At 36.7% G+C, this 20,505-nt stretch overlaps 1 protein-coding gene and 1 pseudogene across 6 annotated transcripts in view; both read right to left on the bottom strand.

Moving 5' to 3' along the window:
* PHKA1 (phosphorylase kinase regulatory subunit alpha 1) overlaps positions 1–20,505 on the bottom strand; it is a 117,245-nt gene that overhangs the window by 4,994 nt on the left and 91,746 nt on the right. For 2 of the 6 annotated variants that reach the window (XM_047764054.1, XM_047764050.1), the window contains 9 exons: positions 16,105–16,261; positions 15,338–15,417; positions 13,922–14,000; positions 13,653–13,782; positions 10,931–11,032; positions 8,572–8,687; positions 8,404–8,442; positions 6,601–6,651; positions 1,593–1,763 (listed from right to left, as the gene is read on the bottom strand). In XM_047764054.1, coding sequence (XP_047620010.1) covers positions 1,593–1,763; positions 6,601–6,651; positions 8,404–8,442; positions 8,572–8,687; positions 10,931–11,032; positions 13,653–13,782; positions 13,922–14,000; positions 15,338–15,417; positions 16,105–16,261 — 925 coding nt within the window. Of the gene's footprint in view, positions 1–1,592; positions 1,764–6,600; positions 6,652–8,394; positions 8,443–8,571; positions 8,688–10,930; positions 11,033–13,652; positions 13,783–13,921; positions 14,001–15,337; positions 15,418–16,104; positions 16,262–20,505 lie in introns of all 6 variants that reach the window. The other 4 variants (XM_047764053.1, XM_047764049.1, XM_047764052.1 and 1 more) reach the window with 3 other exon arrangements.
* Positions 17,894–18,998, bottom strand: LOC125117913 (protein phosphatase inhibitor 2-like; annotated as a pseudogene).

A 20,505-nucleotide genomic window follows, 5' to 3' on the forward strand; every position in this document is an offset into this window, starting at 1 on the left:
GCCTTGAACAAATGTCCAGAGTGATTATGTTACATTTATACTCTGAAAGGAATGAATGAAAACAGAGGGCATTTGTTTTTCTTCTTTACATTAGGATTGTAAGTCCATGTTTTGATTCTGCCACAAAATACCCAAGCTTCCCAGTCAGATTCAAATGTTCCTGCCCTTGTATTCTCACAGTGGTTTTGCACTTTTATCATTTCATTTTTGGCCTTGCATTATAGCTGTTATGTAAGAAGATAACCATGGATTAAACTTTTTGATTACAAGAACAGATACTTTCCATGGTGTGTGGGTAGAAGAGCACCTACTACATATAGTCTGTGAAATTGATCTGCCATAGGCCAGGCATAACTGGAGAGATAAACTACATATCTGTCACCACTGTGCTATAGCAGTTAGATGGAAGGAAAAAAACAACTGATAGGTACTCTTTGAAAGGAAGACTGCCAGAGCTGATAGTTTGAGGAATCAACTTTCACCTTTCCAAAGGATCACTTGATTCTGTCCCTGTAAGAATATCAGTGGTTGGAGTTCCTGTCGTGGCGCAGTGGTTAACGAATCCGACTAGGAACCATGGGGTTGCGGGTTCGGTCCCTGCCCTTGCTCAGTGGGTTAACGATCCGGCGTTGCCGTGAGCTGTGGTGTAGGTTGCAGACGCGGCTCGGATCCCGCGTTGCTGTGGCTCTGGCATAGGCCGGTGGCTACAGCTCTGATTCAACCCCTAGCCTGGGAACCTCCATATGCCGCGGGAGCGGCCCAAGAAATAGCAACAACAACAACAACAACAAAAAAAAAAAAAAAAAAAAGAATGTCAGTGGCTAAGGGGAGAAACATAACTAAAGGTTTTGAAGTTCAGGATGAAGTGTTCTTCAGGTCATTATTAAAGGCAATGAAGCAAAAAGTGGTACCTAGGAGACTATGAATGAGACCTAAGAATGAGAACAATAGTCTTCCTGGCCCTCTAAATCTGTCACAATCATAACGGCGTGATGTCCCCTCGAATATCTTTGGCACACTAGGGCTTTGACAGAAAAACAAAAATTGGTCACACCAATAGAGTCTTTGGGCTATTAGCGTCATTATGACTTTGCATTTATTTAGTATTTTCATCCAAGAAAATATATAAATAAGAGCTTCTTATAAAACTTCCCAGATGCTCCAATAGTTTTACTATAGTAACATTTGGTTATTAACAGTACATTGCTACAAATCACATTTCTACTCTACAATAGCTACAAAGAAAGCTAATCTTCATCACCACATTCATTTGATCAGCAGCAAATGTACCACAATGTTCCACAATGTCCAACTACGGCCAAAAGGAAGACAAGTGATGATTTTTGAAATCTAATTTATAAACACCACAAAAGCAACAGTAATGGAAAGAGACTAAATTATCAGTAGTGTCAAAATAAAAATATCTGTATAATTTTAATGTTTTCTTCTAGGTTTTGTCAGTAAGAGCATATGGCTTTTATATAATTTCAGTGATATCACAGTCTTCATGTCATACCTCAGACAAGGAGATAGAGAACTTCAAGCGGGGGAGGAGAATGAAATAAGAGATACATACAGTGTGTTAAGCTCACCTTCTGCAAAACTTTCCATACTTTTTGATAAAATCCAACTGGGACTCTGTTCAGTGCTCCATCCAGCCTTCTTCGGCGTTGCCACTGACCCTGACGACTATCTTTAGATGTCTGTTGACCATATGCACTAGGGAAGGAGCCACTACTTGGAGTCATAGAGGTACCAGGTGACTTGGAAGAAAAGGAGAGGAAGGAACAAAAATCAAAAGTTATCTCTGTTTCTATGATAAAGTACTATCAGTGAATAATAAACACACTATGCAGAATTATAAACCACAGATTAAGTGTACCATCTAAGACAAAGAGGTTATAGCGAAGCTAGTAGACTTATAAGCAGCTGGCAGCAATGTAAACAGGTACAGCTATTTGAGAAAGCATCTAGTGATACATAAGAAGAACCATAAAAATAGCGATGACATGGGAGGTTCTTCACTGTCTCTTTCCTGGGTTATTTCTGTTAAACTTCTAACTGGTCTATGGTTTAGTTTGTTGCTCTCATAGGCAATAACACAAGCCTCAATTTTAAAAAATCTAAATAAGACACAAAGTATGCTATCTGGTTATAATGAAATTAAATTAGAAATCAATAACATGAGGAGATTTGGGAAATTTACAAACATGTGGAAATTGGAAAACATATCCCTAAACGACCAGTGGGTAAAGGAAGAAATCACAAGGAACATTAGAAATCACTCAGAGATGAATGAAAATGAAAACACAACATATAAAAATGTATAGGCTATAGCTAAAGCAATGCTTAAAGAGAAATTCGTTATAAATTCTTGTATTAAAAAGAAATATCTGAAAACTATAACCAAACCTTCCACATTAAGACAATGAAAAAAAGAAGTGCACATTAAATTGAAAGCAAGAAGAAAATAATAAGGATTATAGCAGAAAGAAAAATAAAATATAGAGAATAAAAGTAACAAAATCAATGAAACCAAATTTATTTCATTGAAAATAAACATCAACAAAACTAAAAAATCTTTAACTAGACATATCAAAAAAAGGAAATCAGGATAAAAAGAGGGGACATCACATCCAACCTCAAAGAAGTAAAAAGGATTATAAAGACATAGTAGTGGCAGCCATATGTCAACAAATTACATAACTTAGATGAAAACCATTAAGTTCCTAGAAATACACAAACTATCCAAATTGACTCCAGAAGAAACAGAAAATTTGAATAGATCTATAACACAGAGATGCAACTAGTAAGTACAAAACTCCCCAAAGAGAAAAACACAGGTACAGGTGGCTTTGCTGGTTAATTCTACCAAATATCTAAAGAATTAATATAAATTCTTGACAAAGTCTTCTAAAAAAAGGACTTACCACTCACTCTATGAGGCCAAAATCAGACAAAGATATAAGAAAACTACAGATCAATATCCCTTATGAACACAAAGGTCCTCGACAAAACACTAGCAAACCTATAAACGCAGCAACATAGAAAAAGAATTATACATCTTTTAATATGGATGATAAAGTAGGATTTATGCTAGGAGTTCAAGGCTTTTTTAACATCTGCACATCAATTAATATAATGCATCATATCAATAGAATAAAGGATAAGACCTACATCATCTTAATAGATGCAAAAAAGGATTTAATAAATTCTAACACCCCTTCATGTTAAAAACACTCAACAAACTGAGAACAAAGGGGTTCTTCCTAAATCTAATAAACGGCATCTACAAAAACCCACAGCTGACATCATAATGAACAGTTGACAACAGAATGTTTTCCCTCCTAAGATGAGAACAAGAGAAAGATGTTCAATCTTGCTACTTCTATTTAGGATTATACTGGAGGCTCTAGCCAGGGCTATTAAGCAAGAAAGGAAATAAAAGTCATTCAGAAAAGTCATTTGCAGACGACATGATCTTGTATACAAGGAATTCACTAGAAGACGACTGGAACTAATAAATGAGTTCAGAAAGGTTGCATGATATAAGATTAATATATAAAAATCAATTATATTTCTAAACAGCAGTCAGCAGTCTGAAAATGAAATTAAGAAAAAATTCCATTTAAAATAGCATTAAAAAGAATAAAATACTTAGGAATAAATTTAACAAAAAAGTGTAAAACATACACTCTGTAAACTATGTTGAAAGAAATTAAAAAATCTAAATAAAGAGAAAGAAACCCTATTTTCATGGATTGGAAGGCTTAATATTGTCAAAATGGCAATACTCTTGAAACTGATCTATAGATTGAACACAGTATTTATCAAAATCCTGCCAGGTTATTTGTAGAAATTGACAAGCTTACCCTAACATTCATATGGAAATTCAAGGGACCCATGATAGTTAACACAATTTTAAAAAGGAAGATCAATGTTGGAGGACTCACAATTCCCAATGTCAAAATTTATTATAAAGCTTAAATAATTAAGACTGTCATATAGGCATAGCTGAGGCATGCAGATCCATAAAATACAAATGGGAATTCAGAAATCAATCACTACATTTTTTTCCAATTATTTTTTTTTCTTTTTGGCTGCCCCTGTGACATGTGGAAGTTCCTGGGCCAGGGATCAAACCAGAACCACAGCAGCAAGTGCTGACTGCTGAGTCTTAAATGAGCTTCCCTGGCTGGCAATATTTCATACATGTCACAACTCACTGCACAGGGAATTAAGCACATCCTGTGTGACTCCACTGGGAGAGTACTCTGGAAGCTTGTGTCTATTTTTCCTGGACTTTGTCCAATGCACCTTTTCCCTTTGCTAATTTTTCTTTGTATCCTTTTGCTCTAATAAATCATAGCTTTGAGTATGACAATATGCTCAGTCCTGTGAGTCCTCTTAATGATCACTGAGCCTGGAAGTGGTCTTGGAGACCCATAAACATAAAAGACCTAATTGTAAGAGATAAAAGTATAAAAATCTTAAAAAAAGAGAAACAAATCTTTGTGACCTTGGGCTAGGCAGAGCCTTCTTAGATATCCACCAAAACTAAAACCCCTGTTCTTCAAATGACGCTATCAAGAAATAAAAATCATAAAATAAAAAAATAAAAATATATCAGACTTCCTAAAAAAAGAAAAAGAAAGTAAATTCTATGGTTGATAGTCTCTGAGGAAAAAAAAAAAGAAAGTGAGAAGACAACCCACAGAATGAGAGAAAATATTTGCCAATCACATATCTGATAAGAGACTTGTATCCAGAATACATAAAGAACCTTTAGGGACTTATATCCAGAATATATATAGAATCTTTACAACTCAACAGTAAAAAGACAACCCAATTAACAAACAGGCAAAGGATGTGAATGGATATTTCCCCAAAAAAGATAAACAAATAGCCGACTGGCACATGAAAAGATATTTAATATCATAAGCCATTCCATTCATACCCACTAAAATGGCTAGAATAAAAAAGATGGACAATAGCAAGGACTGGTGAAGATATGAAGAAATTGGAACCCTCACACATTGCTGGTGGGAATATAAAATGGTACAGTCCCTTTGGAAAACAGTTTGGCAGTTCCTCATAATGCTAAACACAATTAACAAATAACCTAATACTTCCTTTCCTAGATGTATATCCAAGAGAAATAAAAATATATGTTCACAGAAAAATTTGCATATGAAGGTTCATAGCAGTGTTATTCATAATAGCCATAAATAGAAACATCCCAGATGTTCATCAACTAACTGATGAACGGGTAAATACAATGTGGTGCATATCAATACAGTAAAGTATTCTTCAGCAATACAAAGAAATGAAGTATTGATACATGCTACAACATAATGAACTTTGAAAAACTTACACAAGTAAAAGATGAATTACATTGAGGAAAGTGGTTCTTTGACAGTTTAGATTCAGAAATAAATATAAAATATAAAAAGAATATAAATATTTTCTGAGAAAAGAACTTCGCACATTTTAATTTGGGCCAGATGTCTATATCACCATCGCTATGTAAAAGAGAAAAATGCCCTAAGACATTTCTATTGGCCAGTGACTATCACAGTGATGTACAAAGTAGATGAGCTGCCATTTGATTTATCTTCATTGCCTTGGTCTCTACAATCCAGATCCTAGGCTGCTGATAGTGGAGGCAAACCACAAAGGCTATTCAAACTATCTTCCAAAACCAAATATCAATCATTCTGAGCTTTTGGATTAACTTCCCTATGCCTCCATCTTCCTTTATTCATGCAGCTATGACAAAATTGAACAAGTCATAACTATGCAAATTCACCACTGGGTCTATACTTGGTTAAGGTCAACAAAAATACCGATATTGTTTCCAACAGTTTTCCATTTTTAGTTTGGCATCTAGCCTTAATCTCTTCAGCCTAAGAAATCTGAAATCATAGGCCATTACAGATCATTGATTTAAACCCAGGAAACTAAATCAGAGGTTAGGCTTCCTAAATTCTAAGCTTCATGAGGACAAGGACCACATCTGTTTTGTTCACTAATGTACTTTCAGTGCCTGGCACAAAATTGGCACTCAATTAATATTTACAAATGAATTAACAATCAGAATAGGTAACTTAGTGATTTTCAAACTTAAAAGTGCATCAGAATCAGCTAGAAATCTTATTAAAACAGATTGCTAGGCCTCACTCCAGACTTTCTGATTCAGTAGGCCTAGGATGGGAACCAACATTTTGCATTTCTATGACATTCACAGGGAGAATATTGATGCTTTCTGGTACAGTGCCTGGCACAAAGTAGCATGCAATTAATTATATTAGTTGAAAGAATAAATGAATAAACAGATACTTAACAAATACTTATTAAATTGAATTTTGTTTTCTGAAATGGAAAAGAGATTAGAGTTGAACCCTCTTCCCTGCCTTTTTGGCAAAGAAATGGAAAGATTTCACTCCCATACATGAAGTTGATTTATAAGTGTAAATTTTACTTTTTGATTCATTTTTTTTCTTTTTGGTCAATTAGTATATTTATATAAATCAATCACGATTTATATAACATATTCAAAACACTTGTGAATGGTATATAATACAAGATAACAGCAATTACCAGAAAAGATGGTGACGTCAAATCTATACCCAGGGGAAGACCACCATAGGGCTATGAAAAAATTTGAGAAAATAAATTTTTAAAAGGGATGAGGCAAGGCAACCATTATGTGTTTTAAGAATTTATTAGTAGGATAAAATTGCAGACTATTCACATAACTAGCCAGCATGTTATCATTAAAAAAGCTGATGAAATTGTTTAACTCTAAATGTCATAGTAAAGGGTAAAATAAATAAAACTACCTTTAAAAATATTTTTTCCATAATCAGAAAAGAGGGCATTGGTGAATGGTAGAGAAAAGGGCTTAGAACAATACAAAATTCCAGACAGGCAGGTGAGGATAGAAATGAGTATTTAGAAATAAGCAATGAAAATTTAGGGCTCTCAATGCTCTAAATTATAGTCCTAATGGTTTTGGCTTTCTTGACGCCCTGTAGGTAGTGGATATATAAAAAAAGAATTAAATGATATAGCTGGGCAGATAAAGTCCTAAATATCATGTTAATCTAGCTGGACTTCAAGTTCTAAATATATAATGAACTTGTAAGTAATACTGTGTGACTATAAACAACTGCATTTAGCCAATCACTCTCAACCAAAACAAGGACTGTTTGCCAACATCAGTTTAACTCTTCAGTATGAAATGTAGTTCTTTAACCTTTCAGATAGGAAAATGTTCAGATTATCCAGATTGTCTAGGGAAAAACTTGTCAAGTGAATACTTTTCTATCACAAGGCCCTTTCTTATTCCATTCTGTTCTTGCCCTTGCATAATGTAAATGTGAAAGGGTATGGAAAGTATATTCAAATTAAGTTTACTTTAAATTAAACTTCAAGCATTGGCTCTTTCTTTTCCTAAATGGTTTCTGGCTCCTAAAACAAAATTTCAACTTTGCTTCTCTTTTGGACATGCTGTAATACCATAAGCTAGCATAAGTCTATTTTGAAAGCAGGAAGAGTGATTTCAAGCTTTTCATTAAAAGACTTTGAAATCTCATGATTTCCCAGAGTTATGAAAGAAACTATTGTATAACACAATAATTCATCTAGTCTCATATGCAGGGGAAAAATGATTAAGAAGCTATAATATGATATTCAGTGACTCCCACCAATTCCCAGATTGATCTAGATGTTTCTCCTGTATATATCCACAATTATCTTTCATATAGCTCTATTATGACAATAATAAAAATTTAATGTGGGGATAAAAAATGAAAACACTGTTTTTAAAAATAGCTCTAATCTAGCTTGGTTCTTAAAAGTACAAAATCTAAGTCTAGTTTCATAAAGAAAATTAATTCCAAAATTATGTGTTCCTAACAACAGGGGCTCAAGATTTCAATTTCTTCCTGTCAGAAACAAATTACTGGAGGTTCCTGTCATGGCTCAGTGGTTAACGAATCCCACTAGGAACGATGAGGTTGTGGGTTCGATCCCTGGCCTTGCTCAGTGGGTTAAGGATCTGGTGTTGCTGTGGCTGAGGTGTAGGCCAGTGGCTACAGCTCCGATTCGACCCCGAGCCTGGGAACCTCCATATGCCGCAAGAGTGGCCCTAGAAATGGCAAAAAGAAAAAAAAAAAAAAAAGAAAGAAAAAAAAAAAAGAAACAAATTACTTTCCTCCTAAAATTAGCAAAGTAGTTTGATCCAGAAAAACAAAAGCAATCTACAGAAAGACACTAAAAAGGAGACTCAAACAAGCTGCTCTGTGGCTTAGCTTATTTGTAAAAAGGCCATAAGCTCATGCATATTTTATAGAACTAAAGGCAAGTTAATCTATGTTAAAGAATCCCTACTTGTTTCACCTGACTCTCAGTTGAGATAGACAGCCTACGAAAGTCCACCTGAAAAATAAATGGCTCAAATTAAACTCAGGATATGAAACAAAATATGTTTTCTTAACAAAGTCTGATTCCATAAGAATGTTTTTAAACATGACAATATCCCAGCTCATTTCCCTAGTAGTATCTTACCTGCTTTATCTCACTTTTTAACTTCATGATCCCAGTTCGTTCTGTTTTGGTTGCTCCAACAGCACCAATCTCATGGATGGAAATAGCAGGGCTGATATTCGAATCAGTGGGGCGAACTATATAGCATTAAAGAAAGAGGAAGGATAATCAGGTTCAATTGTTTTTCTACCACGTTTAAAAGATTTAGACGTATTCCTCCTTTTATGTTTATAATAATAAAAAACCAAACAACCAACTACAACCTTGCTATTCAAACTGTGGTCCACAGAACTGCAGCATCAGCATCACCTAGGAGCTTGTTAGGACTTTTCAGGCCCAACTCCAGACCTGCTGAATCAAAGTCTGAATTTTAGCAAGATATCCAGGTGATTCCAATAAACAGTAAGGCTTGAAGAATACTGCTTTATAACTTCCTTTTACACTCTAAGGTCTAGTATCCAACTATCTGACATTATATATTTATTTATTCTAAGTCTAAAAGTTAAGCATGATAATTCTTTCCATTTGTTCTGAGGTTTTAGGTACTTGATATCAAGTACCACTGCCACCCATGCACCTATGGTTAACTAATCTATGACAAAGGAGGCAAGAATATACAATGGAGAAAAGACAGCCTGTTCAATAAGTGGTGCTGGGAAAACTGGACAGCTACATGCAAAAGAATGAAATTAGAACACTTCCTAACACCATACACAAAAATAAACTCAAAATGGATCAAAGACCTAAATATAAGACCAGATACCATATAATTCTTAGAGGAAAACATAGGTCGAACACTCTGACACAAACCATAGCAATATCTTCTCAGATCCACCTCCTAGAGTAATGACAATAAAAAAAAAATAAACAAATAGGACCTAATTAAACTTAAAAGTTTCTGCACAGCAAAGGAAACCCTAAATGAAACAAAAAGAAAACACACAGAATGGGAGAAAATATTTACAAATGAAGTGATTGACAAGGGATTAATTGCCAAAATTTATAAATGCCTCCTGTAGGTCAATACCAAAAAAACAAACCCCATCAAAAAATGGGCAGAGGATCTAAGCAGACAATTCTCCAAAGAAGACATATGGATGGCCAAAAAACACATGAAAAGATGTTCAACATCACTCGTTATTAGAGAAATGCAAATTAAAACTACTATGAGGTACCACCTTACACCAACCAGAATGGCCGTCATCAAAAAGTCTACAAACAATAAATGCTGGAAAGGGTGTGGACAAAAGGGAATCCTATCACATTGTTGATGGGAATGTAAATTGGTTCAACCACTGTGGAAAACAGTATGGACAGTCCTCAGAAAACTAAAAATAGAATTACCATTTAATCCAGCAATCCCACTCCTGGGCATCTATCCAGAGAAAACCATGACTCGCAAAGACACATGTACTCCAATGTTCATTGAAGCACTATATACAATAGCCAAGACATGGAAACAACCTAAATGTCCATTGACAGAGGAGCGGATAAAGAAGATGTGGTACATATACATAATGGAATACTACTCAGCCATTAAAAGAAAAGAAATAACGGCATTTGCAGCAACATAGGTGCAACCTAGAAATTATCATGCTAAGTGTAGTCAGACGGTGAGATACTAACATCATATTCTATCACTTACATGTGGAATCTAAAAAGAAAGGACACAATGAACTTCTTTGCAGAACAGATACTGACTCACAGACTTCGAAAAACTTATGGTTTCCAAAGGAGACAGGTTGAGGTGGGGAGATAGGCTAGGGGTTTGGGATGGAAATGCTGTAAAATTGGGTTGTGATGATCATTGTACTACTAACTATAAATGTAATAAAATTAATTGAGTTTTAAAAAAGCAAATGGTCCCATCTTGAAAAAAAAAATACCACTGCCAAACCAAGTTCAGATATAAGGTTAATTGTGACAGACTCCTAGCTGTATTTGAATTTGAACGTTAAAGTATATATCAGATGTACTATAGTAGCTATATGCACAGACACACACTCACACATACATGCAAACATGTGTATACCACTGTAAGTGCTACTGAATTATTGCTGAGTGGAATCCAAGAAAGTTTCAGATGATACTGGTTGCTAGTTGTCCTAGACACTTAGGATAGTTTAAGGGAATGTATACAACAGTCCAAAAAAAAAAAGTGATAGTAATCCACTGAATTGATATATGATTTAAGGGAAAAAAACATACACAGGGGTTTCCAAGTCTTGTTCCAGAAGACAGCTTTGGTTTTAACTGTTTCACATAATTGGGGTTCTATTTATTTAGGGGAAAAGATCCTCTGATAAAAGAAAAACATTTAGAAATCAATGAGACATTTAAATAAACACTCTGAAGTGGAAATGCAGTTATTCAACCTTACCACTTCGTTCCACTCCAAACTCCTTGCCACTGAGAATGTGATGCAGGAGATTCTTCATGGCTGAAGGACTGAGATTCATCAGGCCATCTGTGGCTTCTTCAGCTAGTCAGCAGAAATGTTATGACAGAGGGATTTCAAACTTACTTGCCACTCCCACCCTATTTTTTCTCTCTATTTCACTTCTTAGAATTTCTATGTCACTTGATTGGAAGAACAGAATTTTAAAATAAATTTCTAGCACCATACTTCTTAGGCATTCAAACCACAATAAATTCATAATAATTTAAAGACAGAGATTATCCAGTGTATGGATTAACCAGGTCTTTAATTTCCTCCTCACCCCTCTTCCACATCATTAGGGCACATAGTAGAATCTATTTGAAAGTGGGAAGAGGAGTTCCCTTTGTGGAGCAGTGCAAACAAGTCTGACTAGTATCCATGAGAATGCAGGGTTGATCCCTGGCCTCACTCAGTGGGTTAAAGATCTGGCATTGCTGTGAGCTGTGGGGAAGGTCACAGACACGGCTCAGATCCTGCGTTTCTGTGGCTGTGGTGTAGGCTGGCAGCTGCAACTCCAACCTGACCCCTAGCCAGGAAACTTCCATATGCTATAAGGGTGGCCCTAAAAAGCAAAAAAAAAAAAAAAAAAAAAAGGGTGGGGGAGGGAGAATGAAAAGAGAAAGGAGAATGAACAGAACTGGAAACCAGTCAGAGAAAGGCAATGATGTATATATGGAGATGGACTATAATAACTGAAATTTCTCAGGCTGGAAATACAGAGTTTTTTTTTTTTTTTTTGTCTTTTCTAGGGCTGCACCTGCTGCATATGGAGGTTCCCAGGCTAGGGGTCTAATTGGAGCTGTAGTCGCCGGCTATGCCACAGCCACAGCAATGCCAGATCCGAGCCTCGTCTGCAACCTATACCACAGCTCATGGCAACCCTAGATCCTTAACCCACTGAACAAGGCCAGGGATCATGGTTCCTAGTCAGACTCATTAACCACTGAACCATGATGGGAACTCCTGGAAATACAGAGATTTTAAAAACAGAATGGTTATGAATCCATGAAATTATGAAGAATATTGAGAAGACAACTTGAACTTGTTCATCAACATCAGACACTTAAGAGTTTACTACACATAGGTCATGATTTTAAGCAATGTTAGGGGTTGATCAACTATTTGGGAGAGATCGGACATGTAAACAAGATAAACAATAAAACATGACATGGCTCCACTAAGTTTCAAATAAGTGGTGTACACAATAAAAGGTTTTAGGAGCCAGAGGATGGGGATTGATAAAATTAATGAGTAGGAAATAGAGGGCAGACTGTTGAGGGTTTTGAATATCAGACCCAGGGATCTTGACTTTATCCTAGAAGAAATAAATAGCCATGGTTTTGATGAATCCACAAGAAAAAAAATCTGTAACAGGCAATTAAGGATCATGGAGAATATCTGGGGATTTATCCCCTGCTGAGTTTTATTACTAATCACACCCTTGTAAAACATCCCTTGATACCAAATCTGGAGAATATATGTAAATACATGTAATTTATAACAACCTGCTGAATTGGAAATCATTTGGAATCAGGCAGACTTTGACTCAAATTGCACTATTTACTAGCTATGCAACCTTGGGAAAGTTATTAACCAATCTGAATTTCAATTAATTTCTCCTTCCTTCCTTCCTTCCTTCCTTCCTTCCTTCCTTCCTTCCTTCCTTCCTTCCTTCCTTTTGGCCTTGTCTGCAGCATATAGAAGTTAGGGATCAAATCTGAGCCACAGCAGTAACCAGAGCCACAGCAATGACAATGCTGGATCCTTAACTTGCTGAACCACCAGGGAACTCCAAGTTTCAATTTCTTTATTGGTAAAAATGAGATAATGTATGTAAACATAGAGCAAAAAGTAAAGTGTCTGGTATATGGTAGGTATAAAATAATTATTAGCTCTCTTCCTTTAAAGGGTTATTTAAATATAAATTATCTCACGTAATTCAGGTTAGATTCAAACCAATAAATTTAGCTACTTGCTAACAGTTCAATTAGAAGCCTTTTGGGGAAATTTAACTGAAACAATGGCTAAAACTGAGTTTTGCAATTGTGATTTTACTTTTGTATGCAATCCTTCTCTATATATTATCTTGTCATTCTTACTGAAATCAAACAAATACCAATGGAAAAAACTGTCATGCCTTGGGGTTCCTGTCCTCAACTCTTTATGTAATTCTGTGCTATAGCTTCCATAGGCCCCAGCTATTCTAACTAAAACTGCTATCTTGCCAAATATATGCAGTTAATTTCAAAGAGACCTGTCAGACAAATATTAATAAAAACATTATCTTCCTTTATTTGATCCTGATGTTGACTAGACAAAACACTGACATTTCAATCAAATTGATGCAGTGACTCAGTCTTGTGGCCAGAAGCCTGAGTCAGAATCGAACCCAGTCTGTCACACTAAGTTCGATGCATGCTTTGAGTCACACTAGAAGTTAGTAGATATGCAATTTGCAGAGCCCTCAAAAGGTGGTATTTTGAAGCTGAGAACTAAATTTATTGTTGCAGTCCTGAGATTGACTAATATGGGAACAAGATTGCTACATGTAGCTTCTGAACTATTGATAAAAATGTTTTAAATTCCTCTCTCTCTTGATTCAAAACTCAATAGATCCACTTTAAAACTGAATTCTGCCTCAAATAGTTACTAAATTGAGTACCTGAGCATCGAAGGGAGTGGGCCAGTTCTGTTGCCATAACTTGTATGATCAGACCAATTCGAAGACGAAACATTTCAGCAAAGAGGCCAGGCTGAGTTCTCATATACATGGCTAGATACACCATTATTTCCTGTGCATGGAATGCATAAAGATAAAAGTTATGCCCTAGGTCTCACAAAGCCTATTTTGTGGTCTTCAGAAATTGTTGATCAATCAAAAACAAACTTTTAAATATCAACCACCAAATTAGGTTTTATAATTCTGCTCACCTGTGTAAGAATTGAAATGCTCATGTCCCCTTCACTGGCTTCATCTATCAGCTGAGTGAGTACTTCATAGGGAAGAGGTCTAAGGAAGAGATCAGTGGAGAGAGAAAAAATTCTGCACTACTTAAACCTACATATATTGAGAAAATTAAAAAGATCCTCCCCAGTCCACGTCACCATCTTAATATCTCATCGTTACTGGGAGTATTCTGATCCTTTTAAGTCTTCGAAGTTCATTGCCTCCCCAAAGTACTCTGAACTGTATCAACTCAGGAGAGCTCTGCTCTCTCCTCTCTAAGCCTTGATTGCCCTTCTCCTTCAAAACTGTATTTAAAACTCACTCCATGATGTCCTTCCAGACCAGTCTTCCACAGTTAATTCTTAACATTTGACAAGTAAGTATTATGGCTAGAAAGTAATAAATTGAATTTAAGCTGTGCCTTTGGGAAACCATTTTATTACTTTACAATTACATCTTATAGAGTTATGATATTTTATAGTTTCATCAGTTTATACACACACATGCATGCCTACACACACACACACACACACACACACACACACACACGCATTTGCATACTTCCTCCTACACTTCTGACTTTCCTGTTGATACAAAGCACTATGGGGGCATGGGGTATGCGGCATGGCATCTTCTTTTGGATTTCCCATGGTAGTCACAAAATTGATCTGATTTGTAATAAAAGGTTCTGTCTGCCAGGAGTAAGGTGGTATGGGTTGAACTGTGTTCCATCAAAGTTCCTATGTTGAAATTCTAATCCCTGGTACCTCAGAGTGTGAGATGGGGTTTTTACAGGGGTAATTAAATTAAAGTGAAGTCACTGGGTGGGCCCTAATCTGACCAGTGTCCTTAAATGTGAAGAGACATAAGGAAAAAAAAAGCCATTTATAAGCTAAGGAGAGAGGCCTGGAACAAAGTCTAGGGTATAGCTGATTTTTTTGTGGGTTCTAATTCTAGCTGCCCTGTTTGTTTCTTGGTTTTTCTTCTTTTGGGGGGGGCCATGTCCATGGCATGTGGATGTTCCTAGGCCATGGATAAAACCTGCGTCACAGCAGCGCCCTGAGCCACTTCAGTGACAACACCAGATCCTTAACCTGCTGCACCACAGGGGAACTCTTGTTTGTTTTTTGAATGAAAGGATTGGGAAAGCCAATAAGTGAAAACAAACAAACAAAACTTCCAAAGAGCAAAATACTCACTACTTCCTGTGAGTTTTCTCTTTCATTTACTCATGCCCTGTCACTACCGATATTCTCACAGCGAGTGTCCCTGACAGAAGCTCACACTCATAGGACATTATCATCCATTTATAGATTTGGACAAGAGAACTGCAGTCAGTCTACAAAGCTCCTTAAAGTCTCAGAGAAGCTTGATCAAACCCAACCAAAAAACATACTCACGCAGAGATGGTCTTTTCTCGAGGTTCTGGAGGGAGTCCCACTGTCAAATGTTTCTGGTGGGAGAGAAGGTCTGTGCAGGCCTAGGAATAGCATAACAGTATTATCCTTCCCATAATACTTCAGATTTCCAAGAAAACTCCTCTTTTCAGCCTAGCAACCTTTGCTCGCCGTTAACTTGATGATACACCAATCTTTTCCACAGGAAATTCCATGAAGATCAGAAAATAGGGATTTCTAGGAAGGTACACTGAAATATTTTATTTCTTAAGAGGTAGGAACTTTTAGCCTAGTATATATTCATTCTTAAGATCTAGAATTCTTGCAGTTTACAACACTTCAAGTCTACAGTTTACATGCTTCAGTGTTATATATTTGACAGTCATAAAAAAAACTTACCTGATAATAGAAATTTTATGTGGGAAAAACAACATATCAAATGATTGGAGGCTATGGTAGTTGCCTTAAAAAACAATTGCAGAAACCAATTTTTTTTAAATGGCCGCATCCAGGGCATATGGAAGTTCCTGGACCAGGGATCGAATTTGAGCCACACCTGTGAGCCACATCATAGCTGTAGCAATGCTGGATCCTTTAACCTACTGTGCTGGGCTGGGGATCAAAACTGCACCTCTGCAGTGACCCAAGCAGCTGCAGTCGGATTCTCAACCCACTGTACCACAACTGAAAAATTGGAAACCAATTTAAAAAAAATTTTTTTTAGCACTTCCATGTGGGTTTGGTATAAATTCAAGAAGAATTTATAGTACCTCATCAAGTGCTTCCACCTTCTTCCTTAAGATTCCAGAAATGTATCGGATCAGGCCCCAGTGACGAATTTCCCCAACTTTGCCATATAGTTCAGTAAGCAGTTCTCTGACTGTCGCACTCCCTTCATCATACAATCCAATGTCCCAGTCAGGTCCTCTGGAATGTTAAAGGCAGGTCTATATTAATTGTAAGTAAAGCTACAGGCAACGATCTTTTGTTTATGTTATAATGGATATGCCTAACAGGATAGAAAGCCCAGAAATAAACCCATGCGCCAACGGTCAACTAATCTATGATAAAGGGAGGGAAGAATATACAATGGAGAAAAGAAAGTTTCTTCAGTAAGTGGTGGTGGGAAAACTGGACAGCTACATGTAAAAGAATGAAATTAGAACACTTTCTAACATCACAGACAAAAATAAACTCAAAATGGATTAAAGACCTAAATGTAAGGCCTTTCTAGGATACTAGAAAACTCTTAGAGGAAAACATAGGTAGAATGCTATCTGACATAAACTGCGGCAATGTCTTCTCAGGGCCCACCTCCTAGAGTAATGAAAATAAAAACAAAAATAAGCAAATCGGGCCTAATTAAACTTAAACTTTTTTGCATAGCAAAGGAAACCATAAACGAAATGAAATGACAACCCACAGAATGGGAGAAAATATTTGCAAATGAAGCAACTGACAAGGGATTAATCTCTAAAATATACAAACAACACATACAGCTCAATATCAAAAAAAATAAACAACTCAATCAAAAAATTGGCAGAAGATCTAAATAGATATGTTTCCAAAGAAGACAAACAAATGGCCAAAAACACATAAAAGATGATCAACATCACTAACTATTAGAAAAATGCAAATCAAAACTACAGTGAGGTACCACCTCACACAGGTCAGAACGGCCATCATCAAAAAGTCTATAAACAATAAATGCTGGCAAGTGTGCAGAGAAAATGGAACCCTCTTACACTCTTGGTGGGAATGTAAATTAGTACAACCACTAATGGAAAAGAGTATGGAGGTTTCTCAAAAAACTAAAAATAGAACTATCATATGTTCCAGCAATCCCACTCCTGGGCATCTATCTGGAGAAAACCATAATTCAAAAAGATACATGCGTCCCAACATTCATTGCAGCACAATTTATAATAGCTAAAACCTAAATGTCCATCAATAGAAGAATGGACAAAGAAGATGTGGTACATATATACAAAGGGAATGTGGAGACTGTATCATATGTATTTAAAAACTGATCTGAAGTCTGCCCATGGAGTGTACACAAAAAGAGCAGACGTTAGTGCAAGTTTAACCTGATAATTTATTTTTGGAAACAGCTAGTTTTGATGAGAAAAAGTTTAATCCCTTCCTTTAAACATAAAAGAAACTCAACAGGAACTTTAAAGACAGTTCGCCAGAAATGCAACAGTAACTCTTATAATCCTTTTCAATTAAACAGACAAGTTGAAGGACATGTGTTAAAATACTTTCCAAACTGAATATTTATCCGCGTATGATCTGTTGTTCCAAATGGATTTTGATTTTTAAAAAAACTCATCTTTTTATAAGAGCTATCACATGAGAAGTGAAGAAAATAAATTAGATCCCCTCACCACCCAAGATATTATTTAACTTCTAAAACACAAAAAGCTACATATCTGATACAAATTAACCAGTGTTCTTACAAAAGTAATATAGTTTTGGACTGAACTGATGACTATACTGTATTTGTGGTGTAGTATTAGGCACAAGAATATATGTATCAATTAGGCATTTTCAGTGTAATTAGTCTCTAAAGTTATTTAATTATTGGCAATAAATAATAACCGGTATGCATTTTGGTACTTAAGTCATGAATTGTAGAGAACAAGAAGCAGTATATTATAGTAACAGGGTTTGTATGTGACAATTACAGTGTTGAGCAAATCTCTTCTATGAACTCTGTGATTTGTTTTGCAGTTGGTCACTTGTAGATCCTTGATTTGATTCTTCTGTATTCATGCTTTCTCCAGCTGCAGTCTCTGACATTCCTTCATCCTCCTCATCATCATGTAGGTCTTTTGAAATTAATTGTCTAGCTAATTTAATATTCAGTCCTTCATTGTAGGCAAGTTTCCTTTTCATTTCAAACTGTTGCTTTTTTTCTTGTTCTTCAGATGAGAGGTCAGTATCCTCATCTCCACTACTTTCTTGTTCATGAACCCAGTACTTGTGGCTCTGGGCTTTCAGCAGCAATTAATCTCTTAGCTAAGATATCTGGGGACAGGGCTTCAGTGGTTTCTGAGTCACTCAATGCATCTTCATCATCACCCACCATACTATTATGGTAAGGAGTGCTAGGTTCATCTATTTTCATTAAACCAGTCTTTGTCTGCTGGATGATATGTCCTCAGGATGTTCATTTCATCCCACTTCTGGGATTTTTTACTCAGCTCTTCGTCAACACTCCTGCTGGGCTGTTCGGCCGAGGTCACCGTAGATGAAGTCGTAGAACTCTTGTTTTTCAAGATCGCCTTGATGGGCCGGTGCGAGGCCGTCGAGGCCGCCATTGCCCGCTGCTCGGGCGGTCTGCTCAGCGTCGCTGCTTAGCGTTGGGTCCAGGAAAAAGGGCTGGGCGCGAGCACAGACTCTCCAGGCAGCCGCCGAGCCCGCTTGGGGCTGAAGCGGCTGCAGCTGCTGTCGTGGAGACAGCCACCAGAATCGTTGTCACAACACGACTCGGATGCTCAGTTGTCTCGCTGACGCTGCGTGGCTGGCGGCCTTTCGCGCGCCCTTGTCCACTGGCACTTTATCTGTGGCCTGCGGAATGAAGGCGGCCTAGCGCCACAACCTGGGAGAACTATTTTATAATTTTGGAGGCAAGAGGACTTTTTAACTGCGAACTATATACACCAAAGCCATAAAAGAAAAGATTGATCATATATATATAAATGTTTATGTATTATGTATAATGTATATATTATATATATATATATAAACATGATTCTTACTGCAAAAACCACTATATGCAAAGTCATAGGACAAATTACAAACTATGAAAAACATTTTCAATTATTTTTTTTTAAGTCTTTTTGCCTTTTCTTGAGCCACTCCTGTGGCATATGGAGGTTCTCAGGCTAGGGGTCTAATCAGAGCCATAGCTGCCGGCCTACACCAGAGCCACAGCAACGCGGGATCCAAGCCGAGACTGTGACCCACACCACAGCTCACGGCAACACCAGATCCTTAACCCACTGAGCAAGGGCAGGGATCGAACCCACAACCTCATGGTTCCTACTTGGATTCGTTAACCACTGCACCACGACGGGAACTCCAACATTTTCAATTCTTAGGCCAATTTCCCTAATATATAAATATTTCACCAAAAACTGATCAATGAATTCAGTGAAGTTTAGGATACAAAATTAATATACAGAAATCTGTCGTGTTTCTATATACTGGCAATAAACTATCAGAAAGAGAAATTAACAATTCTATTTAAAATCACATGAAACATGGGGAGTTCCCGTCATGGCTCAGCAGTTAACAAACCTGACTTGTATTCATAAGGACGCAAGTTCAATCCCTGTCCTTGCTCAGTGGGTTAAGGATCTGGTGTTGCCATGAGCTGTGGTGTAGTAGCAGATGTGGCTCAGATCCCACATTGCTATGGCTGTGGGGACAGCCAGCAGCTACAGCTTCGATTTGACCCCTAGCCCAGGAACCTCCATATGTCATGGGTGTGGCCCTAAGAAAACAAAAAATAAATAAAATCACATGAAACAATAAAATACCTAGGAATAAACCTACCCAAGGACATAAAAGTCCTGTACTCAGAAAACTATTAAGACTGATGAAAGAAATTTAAGGTGATACAAATGCATGAAAAGACAGGCTGCTCATGGATTGGAAGAACTAATATTGCTAATGTGGCCATACTACACAAGGCAATCTACACATTCAATGCAATTCCTATCAAAATATCAGTGGCATTTTTCACAGAACTAGAACTAATAATTCTAAAATTTGTATGGAAACACAAAAAATACCAACTAGCCAAAACACTCTTGAGAAAGAAGAAAAAGCTGGAGGAATCATGTTCTTTGTCTTCAGACTATAGTACAAAGCTATAGACTTTAAAGCAGCAAGGTACTAGCACAAAAACAGACATATAGATCAATGGAACAGAATAGAGAGCTCGGAAATGAACCCATACTTACGTGGTAAATTAATGTACAACAAAGGAGGCAAGAATATACAATGGGAAAAAGCTTATTCAATAAATGGTGATGGGAAAACTGGACAGGTACATGCAAAAGAATCAAACTGGACCACTTTCTCACACCATATAAAAATAAACTTAAAATTAATTAAAAACTTAAATATGGAGTTCCCATTGTGGCTCAGTGGGTTAAGAA

The sequence above is a fragment of the Phacochoerus africanus genome, chromosome X, assembly GCF_016906955.1.
Source record: "Phacochoerus africanus isolate WHEZ1 chromosome X, ROS_Pafr_v1, whole genome shotgun sequence".
NCBI lineage: Eukaryota > Metazoa > Chordata > Mammalia > Artiodactyla > Suidae > Phacochoerus > Phacochoerus africanus.